The sequence below is a fragment of the Eucalyptus grandis genome, chromosome 1, assembly GCF_016545825.1.
Source record: "Eucalyptus grandis isolate ANBG69807.140 chromosome 1, ASM1654582v1, whole genome shotgun sequence".
In the NCBI taxonomy this organism is placed as follows: domain Eukaryota; kingdom Viridiplantae; phylum Streptophyta; class Magnoliopsida; order Myrtales; family Myrtaceae; genus Eucalyptus; species Eucalyptus grandis.
Genome location: NC_052612.1, coordinates 46,259,847 through 46,271,931, shown reverse-complemented (window position 1 = coordinate 46,271,931; position 12,085 = coordinate 46,259,847). Strand labels below are relative to the sequence as shown.

The 12,085-nt window shown below is 40.7% G+C and overlaps 1 protein-coding gene across 1 annotated transcript; it reads left to right on the top strand.

Annotated features, from left to right (window-relative positions):
* Positions 1-2,888: 2,888 nt before the first annotated feature.
* LOC104414816 (receptor-like protein EIX1) lies at positions 2,889-5,012 on the top strand. The gene has a single exon (XM_039299869.1). The coding sequence runs from the start codon at positions 2,889-2,891 to the stop codon at positions 5,010-5,012; it is 2,124 nt and encodes a 707-aa protein (XP_039155803.1).
* The last annotated feature ends 7,073 nt before the right edge of the window (positions 5,013-12,085 follow it).

The following is a 12,085-nucleotide window of genomic DNA, read 5'->3' as shown; positions in this document are numbered from 1 at the left end:
ATAAAGGAAGTGATGATCATGCGAAAAGTCATAAATGTTGACTTTGACTTGCAGTCATTCGTTGACATTCATTTTCATGAACTTTGACCCGTGATTAACATTTTCCGAACTTGGCGTATAAGTTATACATGGACTTTCGTTTTTGTGAACTTTGATTGAAAAGAACATGTAAACTCATTTCATTGTAATTGAAAACTACAGTGATAGATTACATTCCTTACTATTATTAGATGTTATAGATGCATGCATTCGTATCTTACACGGCATATATGAGATGAAAAGGAACAAGTAAATTCTTCGTTTATTATAATTGAAAACTAAAGTAATAGATTAGATTCCTTACAATTATTTGATAAGTAGATGAGTGCATCCATCTCTCTCACGGCATGTAGACCTTAGGTGCGCAAGGCAACCTATGAAATGACAATACACTCAAATACTAAAACGAGCATTTTGAAAGTCCCAATTCACTAATTTTGTTACTTACCCGAAATATATCTTTTATTAATAATATTTTTGTATTGGAAAGCATAATTAATAATAGTAATTCTTGTTTGAACATGAAACTTAATGGTTAGGATACATTAGAAACACATTATACTGCTTATATTATCTATATAGTAACTACAAAATCTGGTCTTATCCTAATTACAGGATCAACAAAAGTCCACCCTTATTGTACCACATTTTTGACAAAGCAGTTCCGTGATCCCTTTTTCGTTCCATGTACCGGTCAACACGCTAGGTAACCTAAGTCTAGTCTTGAAGTATTTGGATATTAGCAATAATTTACTTGACTTTTTGGGCAAATCCCAAGTGGCCCCTTTTCCAACTTGGAATCTTTTGGAGCAACATTTCCACAATGGATGAAGACACAAGTGGAAGACCATGTCATAATTCTCTCAATTGCTTCCATATATGGGGCTTTGCCCAGGCATTCTGCCTAATAGGTCACTTTTGTGGCTCAATCTCTCCCACCCTAGCACTGCGAACTAAGACAAAAACAAAGTCGAGATAATAAAAGTGTGACCTTGATTCAATTCGATTTTATTGCGCTGTCTTGCTTCCGAGTTGACATGGACTTCTCGTCTAGATGGGGTCTGCTCACCAATTGCAAAAATGGATGTGCCTTTCCTCCCTTATGACAACTATCGTGTGTAGACCTTAAATGCATTGCATATACATGATACGCATGCATTCACATAAAGTGCATGCATATAACCACCACTTGTCATGTTAAAAGAGAAATCTCTCCCTTCCCTTCTCTATAAATGATTTGGGTTTGATTAGAGGACTCTTATACCCTTCACTCTAAAACATGAATTCATCCTCTCCCTCATTGCCCATGAGGAGTTATTGCTCCCAAGTGCTCACACTAGTAATTCTATTACTCATTTTAGATAATTCATGTGTGTGCTTTTGTAACACTTCAACGTCTATTTGCAGAGAACAAGAAAGGGAGGCTTTGCTCCAGCTTCGACAAAGCCTCTTAGATCCATATGGCTTGCTTTCTTCGTGGAAAGGCAAAAATTGCTGCATATGGGAAGGGGTGATCTGTGATAGAGTATATGGTCATGTCATCAAGCTCCAATTATTAACCCCATGGAGAAAAGACAAAACTAGTATTCATTTTCCCGCAGAACCAATGCTCTTCCTGACTGGTGAGTTGAACTCTTCTTTGCTCCACTTGAGATACTTGAACCACTTGGACTTAAGCAATATTGATTTCAATCATGGAAGAATCCCTGAATTTCTCGGTTCGATGAAACATTTGAGGTACCTCAATTTGTCTAATTCTAACTTCTATGAAACGGTTCCTCAACAATTGGGAAATCTCACCAAGTTGGAAATCCTCGATCTTCATAATTACATTGGAGGTTTGGTTATGGATGATATCTTGTGGGTTTCTTATCTTCAGTCACTAAAGTACCTCGACATGAGTGGCTTAATGATTGCGAACGAAAGAGTCCTCATGCAAGTGATCAGAACACTCCCAGCTTTATTGCATTTGAGCTTATCATTTTGTAAAATGAATAATTTTCATATGTCTTCTAATCACTTGGCCAATTCTACTTCTCTTATTCATCTTCAGTACCTTGATCTTTCGAGTAATCTTTTTGAAGGTCCCATCCAAAGCACTTTATTTCAAAACATGACTTCTCTTCAGCACCTTGATCTTTCATGGAACTCTTTTAACTCATCAATTCCCATGTGGTTTGACAAGTTTACAAGCCTTGCTCATCTCAATCTTGAGGGAAATAATTTTGACAGCATTGAAGGAGGCTTATTCTCATTCTTAAAGAACCATCAGTACCTCAAGTCATTGAGTTTGTGTGGTAACCAAATTGGAGAAGAAATTTCAACAACCCAAGGACATTCATCTGGACTCATCGAGAATAGCTTAGAGAGTCTAGAGATATGTTATAATCATCTTAAGGGTGCTTTGCCCGACTGGTTGAAGCACTTCAAAAACTTAAAGCGTATTATGCTTTATGAGAATTTCTTCTCTGGTCCAATTCCTAGTGCCATTAGATCATTGTCAAACTTGGAAACACTAGATTTTTCAAATAATGTATTGAATGGGACCATTCCACCTTCAATAGGTTGGTTGTCATCATTGAGATCGTTAGATCTTTCTTCTAATCAATTGGCAGGGCATATTCCTGAGTCATTAGGGAAATTGGGGGCTTTGCAACGGTTGTTTATCTTCGTAATCATTTAGAAGGTATGATTACCGAAATCCATTTTTATAATTTGTCAAGGCTCAAGGAGTTGTCCATTGGTGACAATAATAACTTGGGTTTCATGGCAAAACCTAACTGGATACCCCCTTTCCAATTGGAAATTATTTTGATGGACTCTTGTAAATTTGGAACTAAATTTCCCCAATGGATTCAGACACAAGTGGACGCCAAAGTTATCGACTCTCCAATGCTTCCCTTTTTGGGCCCTTGCCATATTGGTTAGCCAACTTGACGTTTTCTCAGTTCGATCTATCTTACAATCAGATTACCTTGCCAAAATGGTTAGCCAACTTAACGTTTTTTTGGCTCGATCTATCTTACAATCAGATTACTGGGCCATTGCCAGAATGGTCAGCCAACTTGACATTTTTTCAGCTCGATCTATCTTACAATCAGATTACTGGGCCATTACCAGAATGGTCAGCCAACTTGACATTTTCTCAGCTCGATCTATCTTACAATCAGATTACTGGGCCATTGCCAGAATGGTCAGCCAACTTGACATTTTCCGAGCTCGATCTATCTTACAATCAGATTACTGGGCCATTGCCAGAATGGTCAACCAACTTGATATTTTCCGAGCTTGATCTATCTTACAATCAGATTACTGGGCCCTTGCCAGAATGGTCGGCCAACTTGACACTTTCCGAGCTGGATCTATCGTACAATCGGATTACTGGGCCTTTGCCAGAATGGTCAGCCAACTTGACACTTTTTGAGCTGGATCTATCTTACAATAATATTACTGGGCCCTTGCCAAAATGGTTAGCCAACTTGACACTTTCTCAGCGCGATCTATCTTACAATCAAATTACTGGGCCATTACCAGAATGGTCAACCAACTTGACATTTTCTTGGCTTGATCTATCTTACAATCAGATTACTGGGCCCTTGCCCAACATGTCTATTAATTGTTCCTATTTAGATCTCTCTCACAACTTGATCTCTGGATCTCTTCCAATAGATATTGGTATTATGTCCCAAGTAGATACTTTGTATCTCAATGATAACCTAATCAATGGTACTCTACCATCATCATTATGCGACATGGAGTTGTTTGATTTAAATCTTGCCAATAATAGCCTATCTGGTAGTATTCCAGATTGTTGGAAGGGTTCTTTATTATTCTTGACTTTGTCATTCAATAAGTTGTCCGGAGTAATTCCTAGCTCACTTGGATCATTGCCCCACCTTATCACCCTACACTTGAACAGAAACCGTCTCAATGGGGAGCTTCCTCAGGCTTTAGATTATTGCACAAGTCTAGTAATTTTAGACCTTGGAGAGAATAATTTGTCTGGAAGCATTCCAACATGGTTTGATGAAAGCTTTCAGTCCTTGTTAATCCTCAGGCTACGAGAAAATAGGTTTGTTGGCAGCATCCCTCCACAGCTTTGCTCATTATCAACACTGCAAATATTAGACATGGCTGTGAACAATTTGACGGGAATGATCCCACATTGTCTTGGCAATATGAGCAACATGATCAACTTCAATCAAGGCAATCCATTTGGATCTGTGGCCGTTGCTCCTATAGAAGATATAATCTCATCTTTAGACAGTTATCCAAATTGGAATCAAGAGCACGTGGTTGAGATCTTGAAGGGAAGATATAATGAGTACACCGACACTGTTTTGCAACTTGTGGTCAATTTGGATCTCTCTAGCAACTTTTTGAATGGGTCAATCCCGGAAGAACTTTCTTTCCTCTCAGGATTGCATGGCTTGAACTTGTCTTACAACCATCTCTTTGGAGATATTCCCATTGGCATTGGGAATATGACGTCATTGGAGTCTCTTGATCTTTCAAACAATCACCTCTCAGGGACAATTCCACAGAGCATTTCAGCGTTAACATTTTTGGGCCACCTCAACTTGTCACAAAATAACTTTATAAGGCAAATTCCAAAAGGAAATCAAATTCAAACACTCGACGATCCTTCCATTTATGCTGGTAATCCTCTACTCTGCGGTGATGTTTTGAAAAAAAAATGCCTTGGCGTTAGGGCATCTCAAACACCGAAAATCCTTCACCCTAAAGATACACATGAAGAGGATAAGCTTTCCAAGGCATTGTTCTATGTGGTCATAATGCTAGGATTTGCGACTGGGTTTTGGGGCTTTTTTGGAGTTTTGCAGTTCAAGAAAGATTGGAGACGTGCATATTTCAGCTTTGCAGATCAAGCAGCGAACAAGGCTTATGTGACCATAGTGGTGAAGGTAGCCAAGTTGAAGAGACCGAGACTATCAAGAGCATGTAAGAAATGAGCAATCTCGTGCTCTCTCCCCTGCCTTTAGTTCTTCATTTCGGGTGTACGTAGAACTTGTGCTCGTGTGATCTCTTCCCTTCCATAAGTTTGCTTATTTAGGTAATTTAATTAGCATTCTGTGATGTCTATTTCTCAAAACACCACTCTTTCTTTTGTATTTTCTTGGCCAAACTATGCTCTCTCTCTCTCTCTCTCTCTCTTCTTCAGCCTAAATATGATTTCTACTCGACTTCTTTTCCCTGTTAATGAGTGCTGGTTTGGACATATTTAAATGGGTCTCAACATCCACGGGCCTCCAATTCTTGGATCATATGGGGACGGGTAGGGGAAAAATTGTGGCTGATAATTTTAAAGTTGAATTTTAAAGTTGCTGGTAATTTTCCAGTCTTCATGGTAAAAAATTGTAGTCGTTAATGTTCTTGCAGGGATTTTACGATTGACCAGAAATTCCTACGTCCTTCGAAATTCTACAAGTATAGCTAGTGATTTACCCTTAATATATATATATATATATATATATATATATATATATATATATAGTAATATTCCACTAAAATAGTAACTTCAAACTTCTTTAAATTTCGCAAGTGGTTTTGTCTATCACTGTGAATTGACGAACCTCCTAATTGATTTAGTCCGTTACCAAGTTTTTTTGAAGTTTTACAAGTGTAGTCTATCAACTACGAGCACTACAAGTAGCTCACTAACAATTGTAAATCACCAACTTCTTGGAAATTATCGATATTATCACGATATTACCAGATCCTTTGTAATTATACAAGTGTCTTTGGTAATATACTAATACTATAATACATTTACCGACATTAATTTGAAACGGTAATTTATTGGGAAAAGTGCCAAAAAGTCATAAACCTTCTATCTTTGTGCCGATTTAGTTCTAAACCTTTTTTTTGTGCCAATTTAGTCATTTCCACCAATTTTGGCCAGATTTTGCTGACTGGACGCCGGCCACCGACGTGGCTTGATCGGCACAAACATGGACAAATTTTAATAATATTTTAATATTTTTGAATTTTTGAATTTTTATTTTTATCTTCTCCACTTCTTTCTCTAGCTGGTCGCCAGACCTCGGCGACCGGCCAAAGGCGACGGCCGGCGAGGTAGACCTCGACCTCGTCGGCCACCTCGCCAATGGCCGTAAGGGCGGCCTCGCGCAGGCGGTGAGGGCGAGCCTCGCCGCCCAGTGCGAGGCCGCCCGGAAGCTTGGGCGGCGAGGCTCACCCTCACCGGATCCGGCAAGAGTCGAGCCGCCCATGGTCGGCGAGGGCGAGCCCCTCCAGCTCGCTGAATATGGTGGTGGATCGGCGAAGCGGTGGACAGCATTAAGCGGTAGCGTTGTGGCGATGGTCTCGCGTGGCCAGGGTTTCCTCGGCTTGGCCGAGAGAGGACTCTCTCTCTCTCTTAGGTCCCGCCCAAATCGAAAGCCCTCAGATCTCGAACCGAATCCTTGAAGAACAATCCAGGATGTGCACAACAAACAAAGGAAGGTCGGGGATGGAGCTTGTGCAACAGACGACCGTGAGCTCCGGCTTGGTCTGACCAACGCAAGGCACAAAAAAGGACTGAGGCCTACTGGAGCTTCGATGCTTGAAACCAAGTGTGGCTGTAGGCCGACGGCCGCGATTCAGTGTGGTGGCCGGTAGTCTACCCCTCCGACTCTCTCCCCTTGCTCGAACCCCCTCACTCACCAAATTCGGCGAGCTGGCGGGGCTCGCCCTCACTGCCCAGGCCTTGAGGGCGGCCACTAGTGAGATGGCCGATGAGGTCGAGGTCAACCTTGCTAGCTGGAGGAAGAAGAGGAGAAGAAAAAAAGAAAAAGAAAAAGAAATAAAAAATAAAAAATCAATAATATTAAAATATTATTAAAAAGTTGTCCACGTTAGCACCGATTAGGCCATGTTAGTCGGCCGGCATCTAGTCAGCAAAATCTGGCCAAAATTGGCTGGAAATGACTGAATTGACACAACCTAAAAAGGTTTAAGACTAAATCAGCATCAAAAAAAGGTTTATAACTAAATCGGCACAAAGATAAAATGTTTATGATTTTTTTGGCACTTTTCCGTAATTTATTCTAGTGTTGGTAGTTTACTTAAGACCCTTGCAAAATTCAATTGAAAGTCGAGGTATTTCTTATAGTGGCGATAATTTTCAAAATGATTACTCGACATTTCAGTTGTTGGTCATATTCTTTCTACTAACGGTATTAAATATCTATCAACTAAGTCAGAAATCTACTGGCAAACGGAAACTTTTGTAGCTTTTTAAACGATTAGACTATAAAAAGCTGGTCCCCTAAAGCTAAATTTGGTTTTTCTATATTCCTTCGGAAGCTGAAGTCGCAGGTAAAGGGCGCTGATTTGCCTATTGAAAATGGGAATAGTTCCGGTTCTCAATGTTTGGACAGGATGAGTTTTGCATGGAAGCTTATGTATTTTTAGCGACTATATAGAATCTGAATATAACCTTACATAAAGATAAAATTCTGGTTGCTTTATCAAATTTAGCTTTACCTGCATTCACCGTCTTAAATTGCTTACGTTTACTTGAACATGGTGGATTTGTTTAGCACATTTGCCTCTGCAACTAAAGAGATGGTCTAAAGCAGCTCTGAACATATCGCCACTGTAAAACACAGTTCTGTTTGGGAAATTTCCCTTGTTTGTCTTTCTTTTTAGTCGTTGTAAATTGCTGGCTACACATAATCTCCACGGGAAACACTAGAAAAAAAGAAGCGCCTCTTAATTTCCATGGGAAACACTAGAAAAAAAGAAGAAGCGGCTATTCACATGCCTACCCAATGTATCGAGTCTTCCTCTGGAAAAAACATCGTTGTCGAGTTGGGCAAGAAATCGCAGCCTAATTGTGTCACGCCCCGATCCTCGGAGACGTGCCCATCCTTGTATCAGGTCGATTCTAAAGTGCGATATCCCAGGACTAAGTATCGCCGACCCTTTCTTTTTATTATGCATGCGGAAGTAGTTATAAATCCCCAGACAATAAAACAATGGGATAAAACAGGCCATATTTTTCATATTGAAATTCACAACCACACTTTTATTAACAGCACAACTCATAGAATATTTACAATATTATTCACAGCATACTTGTCTTACACCTATTTACAATAAGGCATGGTTCACAAAAGGGATGAGATCTCAATCCACATCCGGGTTATATTCAAGATCCCTCTTCGGATCATCTTCTGCTTCAAAAATCTTTCTCCTCCTCAGGTTCCTCCTCCTCGGCTTCTCCTCAGGGTCTTGACATGGTTATTCAATAACCAATGAGACCACGTCTTAGCGAGTTCTACCCTCTAAGACCCGATTAGTAAACTAATATGCCAAACGGTTGCCTAAGCACAACACGAGTCAGAGGACTTACCTTGGCCTCATTTCCAACCCGTAATTCAAGGTTAAACACAGATATTCAAACAATTCACAACATCCGATCAAGCATTGGTTAATCGACTTAGTCGATTACATGTCATTCGAACCACCTCTAGGTCATTCCCACTCATACCATAATTCCCTAATGGTATACCCTTCATCAAATCACATGTGTTTCTCGGGCGCCCTTTTCACCAATAACATACCGATCATCGACACTGTGCGTTCTTTAAGGTGCCGTTTTCGCCAGTGATACTTCCAATCACCGAACCACGTATGTCTAATAACATAGTATCTGATTGGTCTCAGCCAATAATATTCTCAGTTAGCTCTCACCATTCTCTCTACTATATAGCCCATCAACGTAACTGGCGCTATATACCCATACTTGGCCATCTACCAATCAAATATTCAATTACAAACAATTTAGAACAAATCCTCAAATTTCACAATTTAAATCAATTCCATATAAATTGAAGCTCAATTAAATAAACGGGCTATATCACGACAATTAGCACGAAATTCCAGTTATCGGCCATCCCGTTGAATTTCCGAAAAAATAATTAATTAAATAATAAATTTCAAAAAAAAAATAATAAAAAATCCAATTTAGGCCCGTAATGCCCGATTGGAGCCCAAAATGGGTCGGGAAAAATCCTGAGATGTATTCAATAAATAACCGAACCTTTCTACTTGCTAATAACTAGGTTTAACCACCTAACATGCATCATTAAGTCACTAATTTAATTGTTCTAACCTAATCTAACCACCTAATTGCACTTAATTAAATCTAACAAACCCTAAGCATAATTAGCAAACTAAGAAAGTATTAGTAAGTAAAAATCACTTGGTAAAAGGAGACCGAATCACCGCAATGGTGACGTGACGGCAGCCGAAATCGGGCTTTCGACAACATCGGCGGGCTTGGACCGGCCCTTAAGCTTGACCCAACAAATCTCAGCCCAATTGAGGTTTGTTCTTGCTTTTGGGCTGGACCCAAGTTGGGTTAGGCCTGCTGAATTGGATTGAACCAAGTGTGCTAGCTGAACTGGGCTTGCTGGTCTTGTGCTGAATTCGGTGGCCCAAAGGACTGAAGCTCACGGGTTGGGCTTGCTGCAGGGCTTGTCTTCGACTGGTTTGTTGAATTGAAGGTCACGTGGGCTGCAGATCTGGCCTGGTGAGAGAAGCAACAAAGGCCGATGTTGGGCTGCAATCCACGAAGAGAAATTTGCGTGGGCTGCTTCGGTCTTCGCTGGAGGGTGCTGTGACTTCAGCCAGTCAATTGCTTCGGCAATTGAGCTGCACGAAGGAGAAATGGAGGTGATGTGAACGAGGCAGCAAGCGGGGGATTCAATGAAGTCAACGGTGGAGGAAAATCTTGCATGAGCTGTAGGGGATTTGCTCGGTTGACTCAGCAATTGGAAGGAGCGGACGCGTGGAGATCTCTTCTTCTTCGGTGGATTGTTGTTCACGCGGATGGATGGACGAAGAACCGTGGAGATGTCCGCTTGAATTTCTTGTCGCGTGGAGAGGACACCGGTTGTTGGCTTACGGCCAAATGGCAGAAACAAAGAAGAAATTGCTTCGATGGAGGCTTCGCTCGGTGGAGTTTCGGTCTTCAAGGCTTCGTGAATGCCGCCAGTCAACCACCAAGGCCAGCGAGACGAGTTTTGACCGAAGGAGACCAACGGTAGTGGGGCTGGCTGTGGTTGGCAGAATCGGTGAAGTAGAGGAACGTGGGCTTCAATTTTCAAAGGAAGGAGCTGTCGGTCTTCAACATCGGCTATTCATGGAGGTGTCGCACGAAAATGAAAAGGGGAGAGAGGCTAATCAGTTGAGGTGAGAGGAAAGAAAGATGGATAAGAGTGAGAGATAAGGCCCACTTGGCTGATATTTTGCAAAATATCTTCCAAAACCATTCTTAGCCACGCATTAATACTTTGGCCTTCAATAGCCATCAAAACACCCTCTCTGTAAGACACAAAGTGGTCAAAGTTGTGCCAGGCTTTGCAGGGGTACGAATTTTGGCACAAGCCCTCCTCACTTGGACATCGAACTTGCTCGATTTAATTTCATTTGACCTCTACAAAAATCAATTGGCACTTCAATGCCTCAATTGACAATTTTCCTCATCCAATAATCCCTCATGCTTTTCAATTTCGCAATTGAAAACCACCTTCGGCATTTTCGCACTAAAACAACCCTGGCGACGACTTTTTCCCAAAAAAATGTCGGTTGTTAGAAAAATCTTCTGAGACTGAGTCGACACTCCTAGAATTTATTGTGACATGACCGAAACTTCAATTTCTGAAATCGGACTCGAATTGGCGATTAATTTCCATTCGGCGCGTTTTTAGCGTGACCTAAACTATCGAGTAACTTTCAGATATTTTTAAATGCAAATGATCCGTGGTCTATTTTTTCAAACCACTATGAACCCACTCGACTCATTGGTAACTCTCGATTGTCATGAAAATCTCGATGATTTAATTACGACATAGAGTACCAAAACAATAAGAAAATCAATCTAGTGTTGACCAATGAAAATTTTCTAATTTAGTGGTGTCACCCACGATTAGCCACACATCTCTGTCGATCCAGTTTATCTTTGATTTCAAATCGATTTTTTTAATTGTGCCGTAATGACCTCTAAAGATGGACATGGTCGAGAAGCCGATTCCTGATTGAGTTCTCAAGTCTATTGCCTTAAAATTTCTTAATAATTTCCTCAGATAGTCTAGTTATCTTGAGAGTGATCGGCTTTGAGAATAACCTTATAGGTGTGTCAATGAAATGCCCGATTTATTCAGTAGAAGACAGGGTTGAAAAATCTGGATGTCACAAATTGGATGGAAGGAGGCTTGCTTGGGGAGTTTTCGGCCTAATTCTGATCCTAGGGGGAGGCTGTGCATTTAACAAAATTCTAGATGAGTCCCTCCTTCTCCAATACCTTTAACCTTGGGCTATAAAGAGAGAGATGAATGTGCAGACCACATCAAGCTCCCCCAAAATATAAATTGAGGTGGGAATTCAGAGTAAAGTGCTGGTGTTGACGCACAAGCCGTTAGAAACCAGAGCATCCCGATCAGTAGAGAGAACAAATAAAAGAGTGGGGAAGCAATGTTTAGGATGAATCTCTATGCACCAATTTTTTTGTCAGAAAGGAACCCCACCCCCATTATTGAATTTTCAAATCTAATCCAACGACTAAAAGCATTCTATCCTTTTAATATATTTCGACACTCGAACAAATGGGGGGAAGATAAATCCTTTGGAGCAGCCGTGCCTGTGATGGCACTGCAACTAAGCGGAAGCAGTTCAGATTAGAATGGGGCTGGATGATGCCAGAAGCTTCTGAATTTGTGCTTCTTGCTGAGGATATGGTGCTAGATAAGGAGGATAGTGTGTATGGTTCTGTGCGTGCTATTGCAAAAATGCTCATTTTCATTAATAAAGAGAAATTCACTATAGGGTGCTAGGCGGGTGCACACCCACGTACAAAAGGAGGTCAAGATTCAAAAGAGCCCAATCACGAGAGAAAGCATGTATTTGCAACCAATGCATTTGCATCTGCTACTAATTCCATTATGCTAAAACCATTAGTTTTGCACCAGTCACTAAAAATTACAAGAGGGGTTGAAGTCTCCTCTCCTTCAGAAGCTTG